The sequence below is a fragment of the Eleutherodactylus coqui genome, chromosome 9 (genome assembly GCF_035609145.1).
Source record: "Eleutherodactylus coqui strain aEleCoq1 chromosome 9, aEleCoq1.hap1, whole genome shotgun sequence".
Taxonomy (NCBI): Eukaryota; Metazoa; Chordata; class Amphibia; order Anura; family Eleutherodactylidae; genus Eleutherodactylus; species Eleutherodactylus coqui.
In genome coordinates, this window is record NC_089845.1 from 175807534 (window position 1) to 175831865 (window position 24332).

General features: G+C 55.2%; 1 protein-coding gene across 5 annotated transcripts in view; it reads right to left on the bottom strand.

Annotated features, from left to right (window-relative positions):
- The window catches only part of TBC1D31 (TBC1 domain family member 31), a 185547-nt gene that overhangs the window by 157437 nt on the left and 3778 nt on the right, over window positions 1-24332 (bottom strand). For 4 of the 5 annotated variants that reach the window (XM_066578806.1, XM_066578807.1, XM_066578804.1 and 1 more), the window contains exons 3-5: window positions 17628-17774; window positions 17345-17460; window positions 10185-10363 (exon numbers count right to left, since the gene is read on the bottom strand). In XM_066578806.1, the coding sequence (XP_066434903.1) occupies window positions 10185-10363; window positions 17345-17460; window positions 17628-17774 (442 nt within the window). Of the gene's footprint in view, window positions 1-10184; window positions 10364-17344; window positions 17461-17627; window positions 17775-24332 lie in introns of those variants that run through there. The other variant, XM_066578808.1, reaches the window with a different exon arrangement.

The window sequence follows — 24332 nt, forward strand, 5'->3', positions numbered from 1 at the left end:
ACACACACACACACACACACACACACACACACACACACACACACACACACACACACACAGTAGAGCGCCCCCAGCCCAAGGGAGCATGCGCACACACCGTAGAGCGCCGCCGGCCTAAGAGAGCGTGCGTACACATCGTAGAGCGCAACCTAGCGTAAGGTAGTGCTCTCACACACAGTAGAGCGCCCGCGGCCTAAGGGAGTGCGCTCACACACTATAGAGAGGCCCCAGCCCAAGGGAGCGTGCATACACACACACCGTAGAGCTCTCCCAGGCCAAGGGAGCGCTCTCACACACACCGTAGAGTGCTCTCAGGACAAGGGAGCGCTCTCTCACACAAACACACACACACATACCGTAGAGGGCTCTCAGGACAAGGGAGTGCTCTCACACACACCGTAGAGGGCTCTCAGGACAAGGGAGTGCTCTCACACACACCGTAGAGGGCTCTCAGGACAAGGGAGTGCTCTCACACACACCGTAGAGCGCTCTCAGGACAAGGGAGTGCTCTCACACACACCGTAGAGCGCTCTCAGGACAAGGGAGTGCTCTCACACACACCGTAGAGCGCTCTCAGGACAAGGGAGTGCTCTCACACACACCGTAGAGCGCTCTCAGGACAAGGGAGTGCTCTCACACACACCGTAGAGGGCTCTCAGGACAAGGGAGTGCTCTCACACACACCGTAGAGCGCTCTCAGGACAAGGGAGTGCTCTCACACACACCGTAGAGCGCTCTCAGGACAAGGGAGTGCTCTCACACACACCGTAGAGCGCTCTCAGGACAAGGGAGTGCTCTCACACACACCGTAGAGCGCTCTCAGGACAAGGGAGTGCTCTCACACACACCGTAGAGCGCTCTCAGGACAAGGGAGTGCTCTCACACACACCGTAGAGCGCTCTCAGGACAAGGGAGTGCTCTCACACACACCGTAGAGCGCTCTCAGGACAAGGGAGTGCTCTCACACACACCGTAGAGCGCTCTCAGGACAAGGGAGTGCTCTCACACACACCGTAGAGCGCTCTCAGGACAAGGGAGTGCTCTCACACACACCGTAGAGCGCTCTCAGGACAAGGGAGTGCTCTCACACACACACCGTAGAGCGCTCTCAGGACAAGGGAGTGCTCTCACACACACACCGTAGAGCGCTCTCAGGACAAGGGAGTGCTCTCACACACACACCGTAGAGCGCTCTCAGGACAAGGGAGTGCTCTCACACACACACCGTAGAGCGCTCTCAGGACAAGGGAGTGCTCTCACACACACACCGTAGAGCGCTCTCAGGACAAGGGAGTGCTCTCACACACACACCGTAGAGCGCTCTCAGGACAAGGGAGTGCTCTCACACACACCGTAGAGCGCTCTCAGGACAAGGGAGTGCTCTCACACACACCGTAGAGCGCTCTCAGGACAAGGGAGTGCTCTCACACACACACGCCGAAGAGTGCCCGAGACCCAAGGGAGCGCGTTCACACACAGCGTAGAGTGCTCGCGAACCATGGAAGCGCTGTCACACACACACACCATAGAGTGCCCGTGACCCAAGGGAGCACGTGCGCACACACAAGCACACACACACACACACACACAAGCACACACACACACACACACACACACACACACACTGTAGAGCACCCCCAGACCAAGGGAGTGCGCTCACACACACACCGTAGAGCACCCCCAGCCCAAGGGAGCATGTGCACACACCGTAGAGCGCCCCCGGCCAAAGGGAGTAAGAATGCGAGCACACGGTAGAGCAACTCCGGAGGAACAGAGCGCGTGCATACGTCATAGAGCGCTCCCAGCCCAAGGAAAGGAGAATGCGCATACACAGCAGAGTGCTCCCAGACTAAGGGAGTGTGCGCACATATCGTAGGGTGTCCCCAGCCCAAAGGAGCGTGCACAAACACCGTAGAGCAACCCGGGCCCAAAAGCAGCATGCGCACACACCGTAGAGCGCCACCAGTATGCCGGACATCGTCCGTGTGCAACTGATGCACCTCGACATTCACTTCCACATCCATGTGATGCAGACAATAGGAAGTGCAATGACCGGCGGTCATGTAATAAAGCCTGTATAGCCCCAAAGTCTAGCGGGTGAGTGTGCAGTACGTGAATTAACACAGACGAAAATACTCTACAGCGCGTGTGGCCCAAGGGAGCGCGCTCACACACACAAACACACACTAGAGCGCCCCCAGCCCAAGGGAGCACGCACACACACCGTAGAGTGCCCGCGACCCAAGGGAGCGCACACACACAAACTGTAGAGCACCCCCAGACCAAGGCAGTGCGCTCGCTCACACACACACACCTTAGAGCACCCCTAGCCCAAGGGAGCGTGCGCACACACCAAAGCGCACACCCAGCCCAAGGGATCGAGCGCACACACCATAGCGCACCCCCAGCCCAAGGGATCGAGCGCACACACACCATAGCGCACCCCCAGCCCAAGGGATAGAGTGCACACACCGTAGAGCGTCCCCCCCCCCAGTCCAAAGGATCGAGTGCACACACCGTAGAGCGCCCCCAGCCCAAGGGAGCGAGCGCACACACCAAAGCGCACCCCCAGCCCAAGGGATCGAGCGCACACCCAGCCCAAGGGATCGAGCGCACACACCATAGCGCCCCCCCCCAGTCCAAGGGATCGAGCGCGCACACCGTAGAGCGCCCCCCCCCAGCCCAAGGGAGCGAGCGCGCACACCGTAGAGCGCCCCCAGCCCAAGGGAGCGAGCGCGCACACCGTAGAGCGCCCCCAGCCCAAGGGAGCGAGCGCGCACACCGTAGAGCGCCCCCAGCCCAAGGGAGCGAGCGCGCACACCGTAGAGCGCCCCCAGCCCAAGGGAGCGAGCGCGCACACCGTAGAGCGCCCCCAGCCCAAGGGAGCGAGCGCGCACACCGTAGAGCGCCCCCAGCCCAAGGGAGCGAGCGCGCACACCGTAGAGCGCCCCCAGCCCAAGGGAGCGAGCGCGCACACCGTAGAGCGCCCCCAGCCCAAGGGAGCGAGCGCGCACACCGTAGAGCGCCCCCAGCCCAAGGGAGCGAGCGCACACACCGTAGGGCGCCCCCAGCCCAAGGGAGCGAGCGCACACACCGTAGGGCGCCCCCAGCCCAAGGGAGCGAGCGCACACACCAAAGCGCACCCCCAGCCCAAGGGATCGAGCGCACACCCAGCCCAAGGGATCGAGCGCACACACCATAGCGCCCCCCCCCAGTCCAAGGGATCGAGCGCGCACACCGTAGAGCGCCCCCCCCCAGCCCAAGGGAGCGAGCGCACACACCATAGCGCCCCCCCCCCAGTCCAAGGGATCGAGCGCGCACACCGTAGAGCGCCCCCCCCAGCCCAAGGGAGCGAGCGCGCACACCGTAGAGCGCCCCCAGCCCAAGGGAGCGAGCGCGCACACCGTAGAGCGCCCCCAGCCCAAGGGAGCGAGCGCGCACACCGTAGAGCGCCCCCCCCCCAGCCCAAGGGAGCGAGCGCGCACACCGTAGAGCGCCCCCAGCCCAAGGGAGCGAGCGCGCACACCGTAGAGCGCCCCCAGCCCAAGGGAGCGAGCGCGCACACCGTAGAGCGCCCCCAGCCCAAGGGAGCGAGCGCGCACACCGTAGAGCGCCCCCAGCCCAAGGGAGCGCGCACACCGTAGAGCGCCCCCAGCCCAAGGGAGCGAGCGCGCACACCGTAGAGCGCCCCCAGCCCAAGGGAGCGAGCGCGCACACCGTAGAGCGCCCCCAGCCCAAGGGAGCGAGCGCGCACACCGTAGAGCGCCCCCAGCCCAAGGGAGCGAGCGCGCACACCGTAGAGCGCCCCCAGCCCAAGGGAGCGAGCGCGCACACCGTAGAGCGCCCCCAGCCCAAGGGAGCGAGCGCGCACACCGTAGAGCGCCCCCAGCCCAAGGGAGCGAGCGCGCACACCGTAGAGCGCCCCCAGCCCAAGGGAGCGAGCGCGCACACCGTAGAGCGCCCCCAGCCCAAGGGAGCGAGCGCACACACCGTAGAGCGCCCCCAGCCCAAGGGAGCGAGCGCACACACCGTAGAGCGCCCCCAGCCCAAGGGAGCGAGTGCACACACCGTAGAGCGCCCCTAGCCCAAGGGAGCGTGCGCATACCATTGAGCGCCCCCAGCCCAAGGGAGCGGCACACACACCATTGAGCGCCCCCAGCCCAAGGGAGCGTGTGCACACACCGTAGAGCGCCCCCAGCCCAAGGGAGCGTGCGCACACACAGTAGAGCACCCCCAGCCCAAGGGAGCGTGCGCACACACAGTAGAGCACCCCCAGCCCAAGGGAGCGTGCGCACACACAGTAGAGCACCCCCAGCCCAAGGGAGCGTGCGCACACACCTAGAGCGCCCCCAGCCCAAGGGAGCGTGCGCACACACAGTAGAGCACCCCCAGCCCAAGGGAGCGTGCGCACACGCTCTGCAACACATCAGGTACGTGTGAACGCACCCCGAGACTCATGCGACTGACCTGCCTGCAAGCACTCACCATGTAATGATCCTATGACAGGACAATGCACACAATTTTGTCATGCAAGTGTCCTGTGACGCGTCTGTGCAGCCCTGTGCCCCTTTATAATCTACTCTGCAACCAGCCACACATCCTAGGACAAGTTACCATGTTTAGGGACTGCTACGCTATGGTTGTCCCCGACCTGCTCCAAGTTGGCCGTTTGTGCCCATTGATAATGTTTGTACATATATTGATTGACATGTAAAGATTGAAACAAGATTGTTGCACTTACCGTGAAGTCTCGTTCATGGGGGGGCCGCTCAAGATAGCTGCTGCCACTAGGAGGTGACACTAAGCAGGAAGTGCTAGCTCCTCCTACCAGCTATACCCTCCTGCAGGCACCAAGCTCACCAGTTTCTATGCGAGCAGAAGGAGCCGCCAGAAGGGCACGCAAAAAAATGACAATACAGAAAACATAAGTCAGAATGGCGCCGCAAGCAACAAAGGAGATACTCCGACCAGGAACACAAGAATGTGAAGTAACAACCGACACGAGGAAGGGATTTCACCAGAAGTACAAAATCTTGTTTTCTCATCCATCATTCGGGGACATATCTAAAGACCTCAGGATGTTCCAGAGCCGCCCCCGGGGGCAGGGACCACATAGGACGACGCATGCCGTCAGTTATGGGCCTTCTGTAAAACTTTTAGACTAAAAGAGGCATCTGCGAATGCAAAACTATACCCCCAGTAAAAGGTGTGCAAAAAGGTCCATGTAGGGGCCTCACACCAGCGTAGCAAGGGCCTGCATACTGCCCACGAGGCACCCGCTGCCCAAGTAGGATGCGCTGTAATGGAGGCACTCTGCCTATAGCCCAGTATGGAGGAGCAGCATGAGCGCCCCTGTGGAGAAGTACAGACAGCCGACTTGGAGGCCAGTGGACGTTAGAAACATATGGATATCTGAGCCTCCAACTCATATCCAGACTCATGTAGGAATGACAGAAGGTGGGATAAAGGAAACCCCCAGGATGGAAGTTATGTTCACATCAGCAAAATAGTTATTCCAAATGAGATGATAAATCCGAGAGGAGGAGGAGGGTTTTCACTTCATCATGGTTTGAATGACAGGTTCCGTAAAACCGGAGGCTTTCAGGATGGCGACTTCAACTGCCACGCCGTTAAATGAAGCGTAGGCGAATTCAGATGGAAGAGGGATGCAGTCCCTGTAAAAGAAGGAGGCACCATGGAGAGTAGACGGGCAGGTAGACTAGATTCACGCACTGAGGGCCAATCTGGGGAGATGGGAATTACCTTCCATCTTGAGAAGTCGTGGGATTAGTGGGAAGGGCGGAAACACTATGGGAACTGGAATTCTATCCATGGAATTACTGGAGCGTCCATTACTCGAGCTCAGAGGTCCTGAGACCCGGGCACAAAGACTGGCAGCTTATGATTGATTCTGGACGCTATCGGGTCACTGTCCGGTTGATCGCACTTTTATCAAAAACAGACTTCGGGATGCAGTTCCCATTCTCCTGGGTCAACTGTCTCTCTCTTACCCAGTTGTCTACTGTATGTGGACTGCCAAAAGCGCTGGAAGATGTTCTTCAGCTGATGTCAAGATCTTTGCCGCTTCCTCTAGGACTATGCTGCTACGAGTCCCACCTTGATGATTTATGTATGTGACGGCACACCGGTAGCCCTGTCAGCTGGAGTGTGAAGTGATGAAGGGACAGGAAAATAACCTGACATGTTTATCAGTAGCTTGGTCTACTGCTGGTCCAAGTTCCTAGAGTCGAGAGATTCTTCAGAGTACCCCCCAGCCAAAGAGGCTGGCATCCGTGGCAAGCACCTGCCATTAGAGGCTCAGAAAAGAACATCCAGATGGATCCGTGGGGACTCCAAAACAGGGAGTGAGGTCAGACTTGTCTGACTTTGAGAAAATGGTCCACTGGAGAGGCCGTATGTGAAATTAGCCAAAGGGGATTGCCTCGGAGGAGACCACCAGCCAAGCACCCTCATGCATTGATGACTAGTTACAGGATTCAGAGCTTGCAGACAGCGCATTTCCGAAAAAGTAGTTTTGGCGTCGGCTTGAGCTGTATCAAAGGATAGACTCAGAAAATGCAGGCATTGCTGACCGTGTGAGAAAAGACTTGGAATGGTTGAAGATCCCCCGAACCTGGGCAGGGTGAGCAGATGAGGAGACCCTCCAGCTTGGCCGACAAATCCTCAGCTTTTATCACAATGTCGCCAAGACAGGGACTGGCAACTCTCCCCTTGGAATGGAGAAGAGCACTGACACCAGAACCTTCGTGAAGACTCGGGGAGCCGCGGCCAACTCAAACCCAAGGGGCTTGACTTGATAGTGATTCGACCAGATAATTCAGAGAAGTCGCTGATGCGCTGGGCAAATGGGTACATGAAGGTGGGCATCCTTAATATCGATGGGTGGCAGAAACTCCTGTAGTTCAATGCAGACAATGACAGATCTCAGTGCCTCCACGGGAAAATGTCGGGCCTTTACATACTGATTCAGCTTCTTCAGATGCAGAACTGGTCTGACATAGCCATCCTTCTTGGGTACCTGCTAAACGCTGAGGAGGAGACACCTGAATGTTGACGCCTTGAGAAGACAGGTTGTTTATTGCCTTTGAAGGAGATCTTGGAATTCTGGAAATGACTGGATGGATCGGGTGGAGGCTGTCCTTCATGCGGAAGACTTAATAGAAGAAGCCTTGGAGGCCTAAGAATGGGGACACCAGGACGGTCTTGGTTTAACGGAGGGCCTTCGCTTCTGTTCCTGCGTTGCCTTTTTACTAACAAATCGCAGGAGCTGGAGCTGCAAAAGGAATGAAGATGGGTTCTTTTGCTCCTCTCTTGTATGTCTAGGCAAGAACTCTTACCACCAGTAGACTTCAAGATGATTTTATCAAGTCTGGCTCTGAAAAGTCTTGACTCAGCAAAAGGAAGACTAGTTAAGGACTGCTTAGAGGAAGCATCTGTGTCCTTAGATTTCAGCCATCAAGTGCAGCGTGTGGTTACAGAAGCCACCGAGCTAACAGTCCGCCTGCACCCAGGGAAGCTTTGCATGTAGACTTACCCACTTGGGCTAGCTGTTGCACAAAGTCTGCTTAGTCTTCCAGAAAAGATCTGTAAAGAATCCCTGAGCGTGCTTGTTTAGTCCATTCAGTAGAAGCCATGCGGACCCAAGTAGAGGTGAAATCAGGCCTGAGCGCCGACCCTACAGGGCGCAATGAAAACAACAGCAGATTTGCGCACCTAGCAGCCACCAAAGGGGACCTCTTAACAGCCTGGAAAAAAGTCCACGAAAAGGCGAACCCTAGAGGTACTGGCACAGACTGCTGGGGGTTGTAGTAGGCAGGAAAGGAAGGGAGGGAGAAGTGGGGTGGGGGAGAAAACACTCACCTCTCTACTGAATACTTACCTCCGAGGAGAGGGAAGGGCACGGATTGCTTAGTTACAGCAATTCTCCGACTTCTGGTTGGCAGGCTTCTCGCTGCGTCTAAACGGTCTCCGCTCCGTGAATACACAAGATGTGAACAGTCTTAACGTGGAGCAGGAGCACCAACAACTAGCGGCGACGTCACCCGCCCATGCAGCACGTTTAACCGACAGACCCATGTAAACGAAGCATTAGCTAAAACTGGTGAGCTCGGCGGCCGGCAGGTGGGGACAGCCGTCGCGAGGAGCTGGGCGGCCGGCAGGTGGTGACAGCCGGCGCGAGGAGCTGGGCGGCCGGCACGAGGGGACAGCCGGCGCGAGGAGCTGGGCGGCCGGCACGAGGGGACAGCCGGCGCGAGGAGCTGGGCGGCCGGCACGAGGGGACAGCCGGCGCGAGGAGCTGGGCGGCCGGCACGAGGGGACAGCCGGCACGAGGAGCTGGGCGGCCGGCACGAGGGGACAGCCGGCACGAGGAGCTGGGCGGCCGGCACGAGGGGACAGCCGGCACGAGGAGCTGGGCGGCCGGCACGAGGGGACAGCCGGCACGAGGAGCTGGGCGGCCGGCACGAGGGGACAGCCGGCACGAGGAGCTCGGCGGCCGGCACGAGGGGACAGCCGGCACGAGGAGCTCGGCGGCCGGCACGAGGGGACAGCCGGCACGAGGAGCTCGGCGGCCGGCACGAGGGGACAGCCGGCACGAGGAGCTCGGCGGCCGGCACGAGGGGACAGCCGGCACGAGGAGCTCGGCGGCCGGCACGAGGGGACAGCCGGCACGAGGAGCTCGGCGGCCGGCAGGAGGGGACAGCCGGCACGAGGAGCTCGGCGGCCGGCAGGAGGGGACAGCCGGCACGAGGAGCTCGGCGGCCGGCAGGAGGGGACAGCCGGCACGAGGAGCTCGGCGGCCGGCAGGAGGGGACAGCCGGCACGAGGAGCTCGGCGGCCGGCAGGAGGGGACAGCCGGCACGAGGAGCTCGGCGGCCGGCAGGAGGGGACAGCCGGCACGAGGAGCTCGGCGGCCGGCAGGAGGGGACAGCCGGCACGAGGAGCTCGGCGGCCGGCAGGAGGGGACAGCCGGCACGAGGAGCTCGGCGGCCGGCAGGAGGGGACAGCCGGCACGAGGAGCTCGGCGGCCGGCAGGAGGGGACAGCCGGCACGAGGAGCTCGAGGGCCGGCAGGAGGGGACAGCCGGCACGAGGAGCTCGGCGGCCGGCAGGAGGGGACAGCCGGCACGAGGAGCTCGGCGGCCGGCAGGAGGGGACAGCCGACACGAGGAGCTCGGCGGCCGGCAGGAGGGGACAGCCGACACGAGGAGCTCGGCGGCCGGCAGGAGGGGACAGCCGACACGAGGAGCTCGGCGGCCGGCAGGAGGGGACAGCCGACACGAGGAGCTCGGCGGCCGGCAGGAGGGGACAGCCGACACGAGGAGCTCGGCGGCCGGCAGGAGGGGACAGCCGACACGAGGAGCTCGGCGGCCGGCAGGAGGGGACAGCCGACACGAGGAGCTCGGCGGCCGGCAGGAGGGGACAGCCGACACGAGGAGCTCGGCGGCCGGCAGGAGGGGACAGCCGACACGAGGAGCTCGGCGGCCGGCAGGAGGGGACAGCCGACACGAGGAGCTCGGCGGCCGGCAGGAGGGGACAGCCGACACGAGGAGCTCGGCGGCCGGCAGGAGGGGACAGCCGACACGAGGAGCTCGGCGGCCGGCAGGAGGGGACAGCCGACACGAGGAGCTCGGCGGCCGGCAGGAGGGGACAGCCGACACGAGGAGCTCGGCGGCCGGCAGGAGGGGACAGCCGACACGAGGAGCTCGGCGGCCGGCAGGAGGGGACAGCCGACACGAGGAGCTCGGCGGCCGGCAGGAGGGGACAGCCGACACGAGGAGCTCGGCGGCCGGCAGGAGGGGACAGCCGACACGAGGAGCTCGGCGGCCGGCAGGAGGGGACAGCCGACACGAGGAGCTCGGCGGCCGGCAGGAGGGGACAGCCGACACGAGGAGCTCGGCGGCCGGCAGGAGGGGACAGCCGGCACGAGGAGCTCGGCGGCCGGCAGGAGGGGACAGCCGGCACGAGGAGCTCAACGGTTGGCAGGAGGGGACAGCCGGTATGAGGAACTCAGTGGCCCGCAGGAGGGTATAGCTGGTAGGAGAAGCTAACACTTTCTGCTTAGTGTCGCCTTCTAGTGGCAGCAACTATACCCCACGGTCCGAGTTGGGTCCCCAATGATACTACCGTTTGTTAGCTGACATCCATTCACAGCAGTGCGCTCACCTTTTGTATCCCCACGGACTGGCGGACGTTCAGCTTCCGCTTCCTCTGGAAGGTGTCTAGGTCCCAGAGCTGCGCGGTCTCGCTGGAGGTGGTGACGGCGTACCGGCCCGAACCATGGACAGAGATGGAGGTGATAGCAGAGTCATGTCCGCGCATCCCGCTCACCAGCTGCTTGTTGTCTAGAACACAAGACAAGCGATCAGTAGGACGAACCTCCCGAGAAAACACCCCTAACCCCTCAAGTCTGCAGAGCTTTAGCTTTTATTTCCATTACCGCCTTCCAAAAGCCACACCTTTTTTACCTTTTCAGTCACAGGCGCACGAGGACAAGTGGGAGGCAGTACCAGTATGGGGTACACATGACTACTGACCAGAGGAGACATGCGCTCACTTGATGGCTTGGACTGTACACCGCACTACCTCTGTATTGCAGCATACAGACACCCAAACATGCATGGCAGCACCGCAAGCCTTCATAAAGGCCTATCAGCACCTTGCATTTGGCTATGGCGGCTAATGGCCTCTCCGGCTGGTTGCATAGTCAACATTCAGCAAGCGCCAACCGCCGCCAGCAGCTGAGAGCTGTTGGTACTCACAGCAGCCAAGCATGGAGCTCCATGAGACCTGCCATTAGTCACATCAGGAAGGGGTTAACCCCTTAGTGACGAAGCCAAATTTGGAAAATCTGCCATGTGTCACTTAACATAGCATAACTCCGTAAAGGTTCTGCATCTCCCAGTGATTCTGATGTTTTTTCTCCACATGTTGTACTTCATTTAGAAGGTAAAAATAGACCGACAGAATTTGTGTATATTTATTAAAAGCGCCAAAATTGGGAAAATTTTGAAAAAATTGTCAGTTGTTAACATTTTCAACTGTAATTACGCAAACATGTGCAAACATGCTGTACGAATTTTTGCTACGATATATATTTCCATCTGGTCACTTTATTCTGGAAGCACATTTGAAAAACTTTCGTTTTTTTACCATTTAGGAGACGTACACATTTAATACTAATTATAATTATCAGCATTTTGAGGAACATTTTTGTTTTCCTGCACCCAGCCAAGATAGCAAAGGCTCCTGGGTGTCAGAATGATGGATCCCCCCACAAATGACCCCATCTTATAAGCTGCACCCCTTAATGTATCCACTGAGGGGTCAGGAGGATTTTGAACCCACTGTTTTTTTTCTGGAGTTAATGCAATTTAGAAGAGAAAAAAAACTTTAAAAAATTCACATTTTTGCAAATCTGTCGTTTTAAAGATATTTTTTTCCTATAGTGCCCATGAGCATAAGAGGTGACACCCCAAAATGGATCCCCCTGTTTGTCCTGTGTTCAGAGACATCCCCATTGTGGCCCTAATCTTATGTCTGGATGCACAACGGGGCCCAAAATGTAAGGAGCGGCCGGAGGTTTTCAGACCAGACATTTAGCATGAAGGTGATTTCGGCCCCATCGCCCACTTGAGCGGCCAAAACCATAGAGGGACCCCACAAATGACCCCATTGTGAAAACTAGACCCTTTAACGAATTCCTCTAGGGGTGTGCTGTGTATTTTGACTCCACAATTTTTTGCAAAAATTATTATAAAGAAAGTGAAAAATAAATACAATTTCATTTTTTTCATAAATTTGTCATTTTCCTGACAGTTTTCTTTGTTTTAAGCAGGGAACATCGGGGAGCCGCCCCCCAAATGTTATAGCGCTGGTCGCTCTGTGTTCAGCAATACCCCCAATCTGCATACAGGGCTCGGCCTATAGGAGGGACCACCTATTGGATTTCAAGGAGCAACTAAATAAGAATGACTCCCTAAAAGCCCCCCCCCCCTCCCCCCCTTCTGGCGTTTCCGGACAATAAGTTATGGGGGGCATCAGGGATAAATATATAAAAAATAAAATTATGTAAAACAGTCTGATAAATTTGGTAACGGGTGATTCCAGAGGCCGGGGGGGATGGGCACCGGGGGCCATAACATCTCCTATCCCTCCTCCTCCTTTGCTTGATGCAGATGCGACACGTTTTGGGGGTATTTTTTTCCCGCAGTCTCGGGGATGGGGTGCAGAAAATGGCGCTCTGTGAGCCTCCTCACCTCCCGGACAGTAATGCATCCTGAGGTGCGGCGGTCTGAAATAGAAGATGTTCGATGAGCCCCCGGATGACTTATAGACGCCGTGCGCGTTATAGTCAGCGGTCTGTACCAGGCGATCGCTACCTTCTTACATCACGACCGCGTCTTTCGTTTTACCAGGTACGGCTGTAGAGCCTGGTCGGACAGATCGACCCCCCCATAAATTAGTTATAGTCCGTCACACACAGCGGTTTTCCTTTCTGCGTTGCGGCCCCCTCTCCCCTACTGCAGCGCCGGCGTCCGTGTGAACGGTGGGCAGCATGTACACACCTTTTTTGTCGCACCACTTTATGGGTCGTTGCCAGCGGGTAAGACGCTCCTCTGTCCACGCGTCTGGACGCCGGGGGTTGTGGGACCCCTACTATTTGTGCAGGCCCCTGTGTCGGCGCCATGTGATGCCCTATAAAGGGGGGTGCTGGTGTAATAATTGTGCGTATATATGTGGTCCCCTTTATTTAAATATCGCCCCACACGCTCCACACGATTTCCCCCTCACGCCGATATCTTCAGGACAGTTGGGGGGATTTGGGTGGCGGTCTCTGCCCTCATAATATCGGATGTATAGATCGAGCTTCCACAAATGTTATATAGTTTGTAGGTGTCCACTGCCTGGAGTATACCGACACGGGGTGCGCGGTCATGTACTGTCCGGCGTAGGTGTTCGTGGGGGTCCACGCCCTGGAGTATACCGACGCGGGGTGTGCGGTCATGTACTGTCCGGCGTAGGTGTTCGTGGGGGTCCACGCCCTGGAGTATACCGACGCGGGGTGTGCGGTCATGTACTGTCCGGCGTAGGTGTTCGTGGGGGTCCACGGCCTGGAGTATACCGACACGGGGTGTGCGGTCATGTACTGTCCGGCGTAGGTGTTTGTGGCGGTCCACACCCTGGAGTATACCGACGCGGGGTGCGCGGTCATGTACTGTCCGGCGTAGGTGTTGGTGGGGGTCTACGGCCTGGAGTATACCGACGCGGGGTGCGCGGTCATGTACTGTCCGGCGTAGGTGTTCGTGGGGGTCTACGCCCTGGAGTATACCGACGCGGGGTGCGCGGTCATGTACTGTCCGGCGTAGGTGTCCGTGGGGGTCCACGCCCTGGAGTATACCGATGCGGGGTGCGCGGTCATGTACTGTCCGGCGTAGGTGTTCGTGGGGGTCCACGCCCTGGAGTATACCGCCGTGGGGTGCGCGGTCATGTACTGTCCGGCGTAGGTGTTGGTGGGGGTCTACGACCTGGAGTATACCGCCGCGGGGTGCGCGGTCATGTACTGTCCGGCGTAGGTGTTGGTGGGGGTCTACGACCTGGAGTATACCGTCGCGGGGTGCGCGGTCATGTACTGTCCGGCGTAGGGGTTAGTCTGCCGGGCAATAAGCTCCAGGACGGCATCAGTCAAATACATTTACAAAATTTAATGGGGTGAAATTGGCGACCTCCGCATCGATGCCAGGGGTGGCGGTAAATGCGGGGCAAAAAGACATCTGCGGTACTCCACGCAGCGGCGGGCGCCGCAATGATTGGCCCTGCTGCCCCAACAACTTCCTCTGCCTCCATAGCGCTAGAGGCTGAGTCGTCGCTTAAAACCTCCTCCTCCTCCAACTCGCTGGTGGCGTCGCTCGACGCAAAGAGCAGCCCGTACGCTGGTCACCGCTGCAGCCCGGACGCTGGTCACCGCTGCAGCCCGGACGCTGGTCACCGCTGCAGCCCGGGCGCTGGTCACCGCTGCAGCCCGGGCGCTGGTCACCGCTGCAGCCCGGGCGCTGGTCACCGCTGCAGCCCGGGCGCTGGTCACCGCTGCAGCCCGGGCGCTGGTCACCGCTGCAGCCCGGGCGCTGGTCACCGCTGCAGCCCGGGCGCTGGTCACCGCTGCAGCCCGGACGCTGGTCACCGCTGCAGCCCGGACGCTGGTCACCGCTGCAGCCCGGACGCTGGTCACCCCCGTACGCTGCTCACCGCTGCAGCGCCTACCATCCATTTTATAATTTTTTTAAATAGATGTAGAAAAAAAAAATGTAACCCCCGAAAAAACCCGGGCGTGGGTACAGCGGGGTGATTAGGGTACGAGGGGCGGGGATTACGGGGTGACGGCGAGGGGGGGGGGGGTCACTCTCTATATCGGACACGGTTTTTCTCAGCTATCTCTCTCAGTGAGGGGGGGGGACACGCCGGACTAACTGTGTGCCATATTTACTAAGCGTGTGCCATATTTACTAAGCGTGTGCCATGGATGGCTGTGATAGGTGCATGTCAGTGTATGCAGGTTACTAGGCCAAAGGCAACTTTAGCCTTAGGCTCTACTGCGCATCGCCGCCATTTTGGCCGCGCATGCACAGTTTTGCCATTATTTTCGGCACTTTGGGGACTATTTTCATCTCCCCTCACAGATGCGATCCGTGAGGGGAGATGAAACTTTACTACTTTTAAACTTTTTACTAACTTTTCCGTGATCCCCGAAGCGGGGACCGCTCACCGATTTCCCCGCTGACATCTACTGGCGCCCGGTTATCTGTAGATAGCCGGGCGCCAAGAGATTTCAAGTCTCCCGAGCGATCTGGGTTTCTGCGCATGCGTGCGCCGCCAACTTTCCTTGGCACGCATGCACAGAAGCCCACGGCAATGGCAGATCGCTGCGGGACATCTCGGAGGACGGGGGGTGAGTATTTTGACCTCCCCTCATGGATCCGACTAAGGTCACACTTGCTTGCCAAGGGCGCCCCGTCAAGGTCACGCTTGCTTGCCAAGGGCGCCCCGTCAAGGTCAGACTTACTTCACGGAGGGGGGGGGGGTGCCTCGTGAAGGTCAAGGCGTAACAGGGGTGCCTGGTCAAGGTCAGACGTAACGGGGGTTGCCTGGTCAAGGTCAGACGTAACGGGGGGTTGCCTGGTCAAGGTCAGACGTAACGGGGGGTTGCCTGGTCAAGGTCAGACGTAACGGGGGTTGCCTGGTCAAGGTCAGACCTAACGGGGGTTGCCTGGTCAAGGTCAGACCTAACGGGGGGTTGCCTGGTCAAGGTCAGACCTAACGGGGGGTTGCCTGGTCAAGGTCAGACGTAACGGGGGGTTGCCTGGTCAAGGTCAGACGTAACGGGGGTTGCCTGGTCAAGGTCAGACGTAACGGGGGTTGCCTGGTCAAGGTCAGACGTAACGGGGGTTGCCTGGTCAAGGTCAGACCTAACGGGGGTTGCCTGGTCAAGGTCAGACCTAACGGGGGTTGCCTGGTCAAGGTCAGACCTAACGGGGGTTGCCTGGTCAAGGTCAGACCTAACGGGGGTTGCCTGGTCAAGGTCAGACCTAACGGGGGTTGCCTGGTCAAGGTCAGACCTAACGGGGGTTGCCTGGTCAAGGTCAGACCTAACGGGGGTTGCCTGGTCAAGGTCAGACCTAACGGGGGTTGCCTGGTCAAGGTCAGACCTAACGGGGGTTGCCTGGTCAAGGTCAGACCTAACGGGGGTTGCCTGGTCAAGGTCAGACCTAACGGGGGTTGCCTGGTCAAGGTCAGACCTAACGGGGGTTGCCTGGTCAAGGTCAGACCTAACGGGGGTTGCCTGGTCAAGGTCAGACCTAACGGGGGTTGCCTGGTCAAGGTCAGACCTAACGGGGGTTGCCTGGTCAAGGTCAGACCTAACGGGGGTTGCCTGGTCAAGGTCAGACGTAACGGGGTTGCCTGGTCAAGGTCAGACGTAACGGGGTTGCCTGGTCAAGGTCAGACGTAACGGGGTTGCCTGGTCAAGGTCAGACGTAACGGGGGGTTGCCTGGTCAAGGTCAGACGTAACGGGGGGTTGCCTGGTCAAGGTCAGACGTAACGGGGGGTTGCCTGGTCAAGGTCAGACGTAACGGGGGTTGCCTGGTCAAGGTCAGACGTAACGGGGGTTGCCTGGTCAAGGTCAGACGTAACGGGGGTTGCCTGGTCAAGGTCAGACGTAACGGGGGTTGCCTGGTCAAGGTCAGACGTAACGGGGTTGCCTGGTCAAGGTCAGACGTAACGGGGGGTTGCCTGGTCAAGGTCAGACGTAACGGGGGGTTGCCTGGTCAAGGTCAGACGTAACGGGGGGTTGCCTGGTCAAGGTCAGACGTAACGGGGGTTGCCTGGTCAAGGTCAGACGTAACGGGGGTTGCCTGGTCAAGGTCAGACGTAACGGGGGTTGCCTGGTCAAGGTCAGACGTAACGGGGGTTGCCTGGTCAAGGTCAGACGTAACGGGGGTTGCCTGGTCAAGGTCAGACGTAACGGGGTTGCCTGGTCAAGGTCAGACGTAACGGGGGTTGCCTGGTCAAGGTCAGACGTAACGGGGGTTGCCTGGTCAAGGTCAGACGTAACGGGGGGTTGCCTGGTCAAGGTCAGACGTAACGGGGGTTGCCTGGTCAAGGTCAGACGTAACGGGGGTTGCCTGGTCAAGGTCAGACGTAACGGGGGTTGCCTGGTCAAGGTCAGACGTAACGGGGGTTGCCTGGTCAAGGTCAGACGTAACGGGGGTTGCCTGGTCAAGGTCAGACGTAACGGGGTTGCCTGGTCAAGGTCAGACGTAACGGGGGTTGCCTGGTCAAGGTCATCCTGCCCTAGTGACAGGCAGCCCACTCCCACATCAGCTGACAGGCGGTTGGCAGGCGATGGCCGGCGCTGCCCTCCTGGCGCAGGGAACGTTCAGGCCTCCTCGCAGAGCCCCCGCAGGGACGAGCCTCGCTAGATCTCTGAGCGGTAAGATATACCATTACACATCCCCTAGTTTGTAGGAACGCCGTAGCGAGAACTAAAGAGCCGCCATCTTGCAGCTTCAGCCACAGCGGCTGATAAAAGGCGCATTCTTCAGTGCTGGCGGGAGAGAAAAGCAGACCACAGGCCATTCAGGAGTCCCAGAAAGCCGGGTGAGCAGCGGTGGGATCTGGGGATATTACCCACCTCCGTGCAGACGCCGGGGTTATCTATGCTGGTGGCGCCATTTCTCACAGAGGTCATGTGACTGCCGCTCAATAATCATTCATTACCCAGAGAGCGCCCGCAGCGCCCGGCCGCCACGTTGTAGGATGCATATATCACCTGCGTCAAAGCACTTGACAGAATAATCCGCCAGCGCCACGAGGAATTCCGATGCCCTGTGTAGACTGAAGGCCAGCGCGGTGCAGGCGTGATGCGTCCGCTGAACGAGGTCAAACCTGCGGGGAAACCGAGAAGGCTTAGCCGACCGTGGGGGGTGACATATTAACCCTTACACGGCCTGCAGGAGCCCCACTGATAGGATGAGGTAACAGAGCCCTGACCGCCATCGACATGTTCCGTTACCTCGCACTCCACCAGTGGTGCTCCAGGGGGCGCCGCTCACCTGTTCCTGCTTAGGTTGAATAGATAGATATTTCCAAAGTGATCTCCAGCGAGGAAACGATCTCCAGAGCCGTCAAACGCAACCTGCAGGAAGCGCGCACTTGTAGCCGGAGAAGGCGCCGCTCCACGCACCAAGCTCACCACGACCCTGCAGACAACAGAGAAACCATCAGTAAGGTGCCGCATGGGCCTGGTGGGGGCCCGACTGATTCATTATGGGTGGCCTGTCCTGAGGACCCCTTTAAGGTCGGCTGCATGCCACAGGCAAGGTTTAATAGGCCAACATTCTCGGCTGCCCTGGGGGTCCTCCCAAGGAATAAAAGGCCGCTCTCGATCTCATCGCAGGCAAGAAGTCCTGATGGGAGCCCCCTCCCCCCCACCCGTTGGGCCAATTAAATGCTGAGATGACAGATTTATTGCCAATTCTGGCAGCTGCAACCAGAACTTATAGCTCGGCTCCGTGCCCCCCCAAGCACTCGCCATGTCACCGAGGGGTTAAAAGGACTGACTCTTTAGAGACCTTCTATATTTTGCAATGTTAAGGGGGCGCCCGGCGGAGGTTATAGCTGTAGGTGGCGTACCGCCTTATGGGTAATAGTAGTGTGGCTGCGAGGTACATCTTGTGCCACGTATGCCATCCTTGACCACCCGGGTACATACTGCTCTACGGGATGTGAGCCTGTTGCCCAGATCCTGGATCTAAGCGGCTTGTAACACTGAGATCCATTGGCACCATGGAAAGGAGTTTGCTGCTCACTGAGCCCTCGCTGGGGTAGATGTGGGGTGGATGGTAGTATGGGGGTGCAGGATGAGCAGGCAGCTAGCTGGGTGACAGGAGGAGGGATAGAGGGAAGAGATCCATGGAGGCTAGTCCTGAACTGGCACAACCCTACAAGTTTGCAAAGTTGGCACACGAGGGGGGTGCCATTACAGAGCCAACACTGCTGCAGCACGACACGCCCTCTGAACGCCAGGGGGATGACCGCTCCAGTGAGAAGGGGAGCGTAGGGCAGGCTAGACAAGTCCTGCTAGCGGGGGACTCCACTACCAGGGGGGCAGGCAGGTCCTACTAGCGGGGGGACTCTACTACTATGACGAATGTAACAAGGGGGTGCTCTAATAGCTATGTATAATATATCAGGGGTCAGTACAGAGATCTCTCCCATCATCTATTATACCCAGGACTGTAACAAGGGGGCGCTCTAATAACTATGTATAGATATATCAGGGGTCAGTACAGAGATCTCTCCCATCATCTATTATACCCAGGACTGTAACAAAGGGTGCTCTAATAGCTATGTATAATATATCAGGGGTCAGTACAGAGATCTCTCCCATCATCTATTATACCCAGGACTGTAACAAGGGGGCGCTCTAATAACTATGTATAATATATCAGGGGTCAGTACAAAGATCTCTCCCATCATCTATTATACCCAGGACTGTAACAAGGGGGCGCTCTAATAACTATGTATAGATATATCAGGGGTCAGTACAGAGATCTCTCCCATCATCTATTATACCCAGGACTGTAACAAGGGGGCGCTCTAATAACTATGTATATCAGGGGTCAGTAGAGAGATCTCTCCCATCATCTATTATACCCAGGACTGTAACAAGGGGGCGCTCTAATAACTATGTACAGATATATCAGGGGTCAGTACAGAGATCTCTCCCATCATCTATTATACCCAGGACTGTAACAAGGGGGCACTCTAATAACTATGTATACTATATCAGGGGCCAGTGCAGGGATCTCTCTCATCATCTATTATACCCAGGACTGTTACAAGGGGGCGCTCTAATAACTATGTATAGATATATCAGGGGTCAGTACAGAGATCTCTCCCATCATCTATTATACCCAGGACTGTAACAAGGGGGCGCTCTAATAACTATGTATAGATATATCAGGGGTCAGTACAGAGATCTCTCCCATCATCTATTATACCCAGGACTGTAACAAGGGGGCGCTCTAATAACTATGTATAGATATATCAGGGGTCAGTACTGAGATCTCTCCCATCATCTATTATACCCAGGACTGTAACAAGGGGGCGCTCTAATAACTATGTATAATATATCAGGGGTCAGTACAGAGATCTCTCCCATCATCTATTATACCCAGGACTGTAACAAGGGAGCGCTCTAATAACTACGTATAATATATCAGTGGTCAGTACTGAGATCTCTCCCATCATCTATTATACCCAGGACTGTAACATGGGGGCGCTCTAATAACTATGTATAGATATATCAGGGTCAGTACAGAGATCTCTCTATCATCTATTATACCCAGGACTGTAACAAGGGGGCGCTCTAATAACCATGTATAGATATATCAGGGGTCAGTACAGGGATCTCTCCCATCATCTATTATACCCAGGACTGTAACAAGGGGGCGATCTAATAGCTATGTATAATATATCAGGGGACAGTACAGAGATCTCTCCCATCATCTATTATACCCAGGACTGTAACAAGGGGGTGCTCTAATAACTATGCATAATATATCAGGGGTCAGTACAGAGATCTCTCCCATCATCTATTATACCTAGGACTGTAACAAGGGGGCGCTCTAATAACTTTGTATAGATATATCAGGGGTCAGTACAGAGATCTCTCCCATCATCTATTATACATAGGACTGTAACAAGGGGGCGCTCTAATAACTATATATAATATATCAGGGGATAGTACAGAGATCTCCAATCATCTATTATACCCAGGACTGTAACAAGGGGGCACTCTAATAACTATGTATAGATATATCAGGAGTCAATACAGAGATCTCTCCCATCATCTATTATACTCAGGACTGTAACAAGGGGGCGCTCTAATAACTATGTATAGATATATCTGAGGACAGTACAGAGATCTCTCCTATCATCTATTATACCCAGGACTGTAACAAGGGGGCGCTCTAATAACTATGTATAGATATATCTGAGGACAGTACAGAGATCTCTCCTATCATCTATTATACCCAGGACTGTAACAAGGGGGCTCTCTAATAACTATGTATAATATATCAGGGGTCAGTACAGAGATCTCTCCCATCATCTATTATACCCAGGACTGTAACAAGGGAGCGCTCTAATAACTACGTATAATATATCAGTGGTCAGTACTGAGATCTCTCCCATCATCTATTATACCCAGGACTGTAACAAGGGGGCACTCTAATAACTATGTATAGATATATCAGGAGTCAATACAGAGATCTCTCCCATCATCTATTATACTCAGGACTGTAACAAGGGGGCGCTCTAATAACTATGTATAGATATATCTGAGGACAGTACAGAGATCTCTCCTATCATCTATTATACCCAGGACTGTAACAAGGGGGCGCTCTAATAACTATGTATAGATATATCTGAGGACAGTACAGAGATCTCTCCTATCATCTATTATACCCAGGACTGTAACAAGGGGGCGCTCTAATAACTATGTATAGATATATCAGGGGTCAGTACAGAGATCTCCCCCATCATCTATTATACCCAGGACTGTAACAAGGGGGCGCTCTAATAACTATGTATAGATATATCAGGGGTCAGTACAGGGATCTCTCCCATCATCGATTATACCCAGGACTGTAACAAGGGGGCGCTCTAATAACTATGTATAGATACATCAGGGGGCAGTACAGACATCTCTCCCATCATCTATTATACCCAGGACTGTAACAAGGGGGCGCTCTAATAACTATGTATAATATATCAGGGGTCAGTACAGAGATCTCTCCCATCATCTATTATACCTAGGACTGTAACAAGGGGGCGCTCTAATAACTTTGTATAGATATATCAGGGGTCAGTACAGAGATCTCTCCCATCATCTATTATACTCAGGACTGTAACAAGGGGGCGCTCTAATAACTATATATAATATATCAGGGGTCAGTACAGAGATCTCTCCCATCATCTATTATACCTAGGACTGTAACAAGGGGGCGCTCTAATAACTTTGTATAGATATATCAGGGGTCAGTACAGAGATCTCTCCTATCATCTATTATACCCAGGACTGTAACAAGGGAGCGCTCTAATAACTATATATAGATATATCAGGAGTCAGTACAGAGATCTCTCCCATCATCTATTATACTCAGGACTGTAACAAGGGGGCGCTCTAATAACTATGTATAGATATATCTGAGGACAGTACAGAGATCTCTCCTATCATCTATTATACCCAGGACTGTAACAAGGGGGCGCTCTAATAACTATGTATAATATATCAGGGGTCAGTACAGAGATCTCTCCTATCATCTATTATACCCAGGGATGTAACAAGGGGGCGCTCTAATAACTATGTGTAGATATATCAGGGGTCAGTACAGAGATCTCTACCATCCTCTATTATACCCAGGACAGTAACAAGGGGGCGCTCTAATAGCTATTTATAATATATCAGGGGTCAGTACAGAGATCTCTACCATCATCTATTATACCCAGGACTGTAACAAGGGGGCGCTCTAGTAGCTATGTATAATATATCAGGGGTCAGTACAGAGATCTCTCCTATCATCTATTATACCCAGGACTGTAACAAGGGGGCGCTCTAATAACTATGTATAGATATATCAGGGGTCAGTACAGAGGTCTCTCCATCATCTATTATACCCAGGACTGTAACAAGGGGGCGCTCTAATAACTATGTATAATATATCAGGGGTCAGTACAGAGGTCTCTCCATCATCTATTATACCCAGGACTGTAACAAGGGGGCGCTCTAATAACTATGTATAATATATCAGGGGTCAGTACAGAGATCTCGCCTATCATCTATTATACCCAGGACTGTAACAAGGGGGCGCTCTAATAACCATGTATAGATATATCAGGGGTCAGTACAGAGATCTCTCCCATTATCTATTATACCCAGGGCTGTAACAAGGGGGCGCTCTAATAACTATGTATAGATATATCAGGGGTCAGTACAGAGGTCTCTCCCATCATCTATTACACCCAGGACTGTAACAAGGGGGCGCTCTAATAACTATGTATAATATATCAGGGGTCAGTACAGAGATCTCTCCCATCATCTATTATACCCAGGACTGTAACAAGGGGGCGTTCTAATAACTATGTATAGATATATCAGGGGTCAGTACAGAGATCTCTCCCATCATCTATTATACCCAGGACTGTAACAAGGAGGCGCTCTAATAACTATGTATAGATATATCAGGGGTCAGTACAGAGATCTCTCCCATCATCTATTATACCCAGGACTGTAACAAGGGGGCGCTCTAATAACTATGTATAGATAGATCAGGGGTCAGTACAGAGATCTCTTCCATCATCTATTATACCCAGGACTGTAACAAGGGGGCGCTCTAATAACCATGTATAGATATATCAGGGGTCAGTACAGAGGTCTCTCCCATCATCTATTACACCCAGGACTGTAACAAGGGGGCGCTCTAATAACTATGTATAGATATATCAGGGGTCAGTACAGAGATCTCTCCCATCATCTATTATACCCAGGACAGTAACAAGGGGGCGCTCTAATAACTATATATAGATATATCAGGAGTCAGTACAGAGATCTCTCCATCATCTATTATACCCAGGACTGTAACAAGGGGGCGCTCTAATAACCATGTATAGATATATCCGGGGTCAGTACAGAGATCTCTCCCATCATCTATTATACCCAGGACTGTAACAAGGGGGCGCTCTAATAACTATGTATAATATATCAGGGGTCAGTACAGAGATCTCTCCCATCATCTATTATACCCAGGACTGTAACAAGGGGGCGCTCTAATAACTATGTATAATATATCAGGGGTCAGTACAGAGATCTCTCCCATCATCTATTATACCCAGGACTGTAACAAGGGGGCGCTCTAATAACTATGTATAATATATCAGGGGTCAGTACAGAGATCTCTCCCATCATCTATTATACCCAGGACTGTAACAAGGGGGCGCTCTAATAACCATGTATATCAGGGGTCAGTACAGAGATCTCTCCCATCATCTATTATACCCAGGACTGTAACAAGGGGGCGCTCTAATAACTATGTATAATATATCAGGGGTCAGTACAGAGATCTCTCCCAATACATATTTTACCCAGGACTGTAACAAGGGGGCGCTCTAATAACTATGTATAGATATATCAGGGGTCAGTACAGAGATCTCTCCCATCATCTATTATACCCAGGACTGTAACAAGGGGGCGCTCTAATAACTATGTATAATATATCAGGGGTCAGTACAGAGATCTCTTCCATCATCTATTATACCAAGGACTGTAACAAGGGGGCGCTCTAATAACTATGTATAATATATCAGGGGTCAGTACAGAGATCTCTCCCAATACATATTTTACCCAGGACTGTAACAAAGGGGCGCTCTATACTTCTAGAGGAGAGAAGGTTTCTACAACATAAAGGGGGGTCTTTACTGTAAGAGCAGTGGGACTGTGGTGATACGGGGATTATTTTGACTGCCAGCAGTTTTTTTTGCCTTAATGCCCCCTGTCCACGGCTGCTGCAGAGCATCGCCAGAGATATTCCGCCGCAGTAATTGCGGTAAATCACGGCCTGCCACGATTTAGATCCCACGAGAGGAGAATCGTTAGGATTTAGCGCTCGTGGACGCCGCGGCTGCGTTATTATGATAAGCGCTCACTGCGTTACCCGCGGCCGGATTATCGCTGAGGGTAACGCACTGAAGAACCG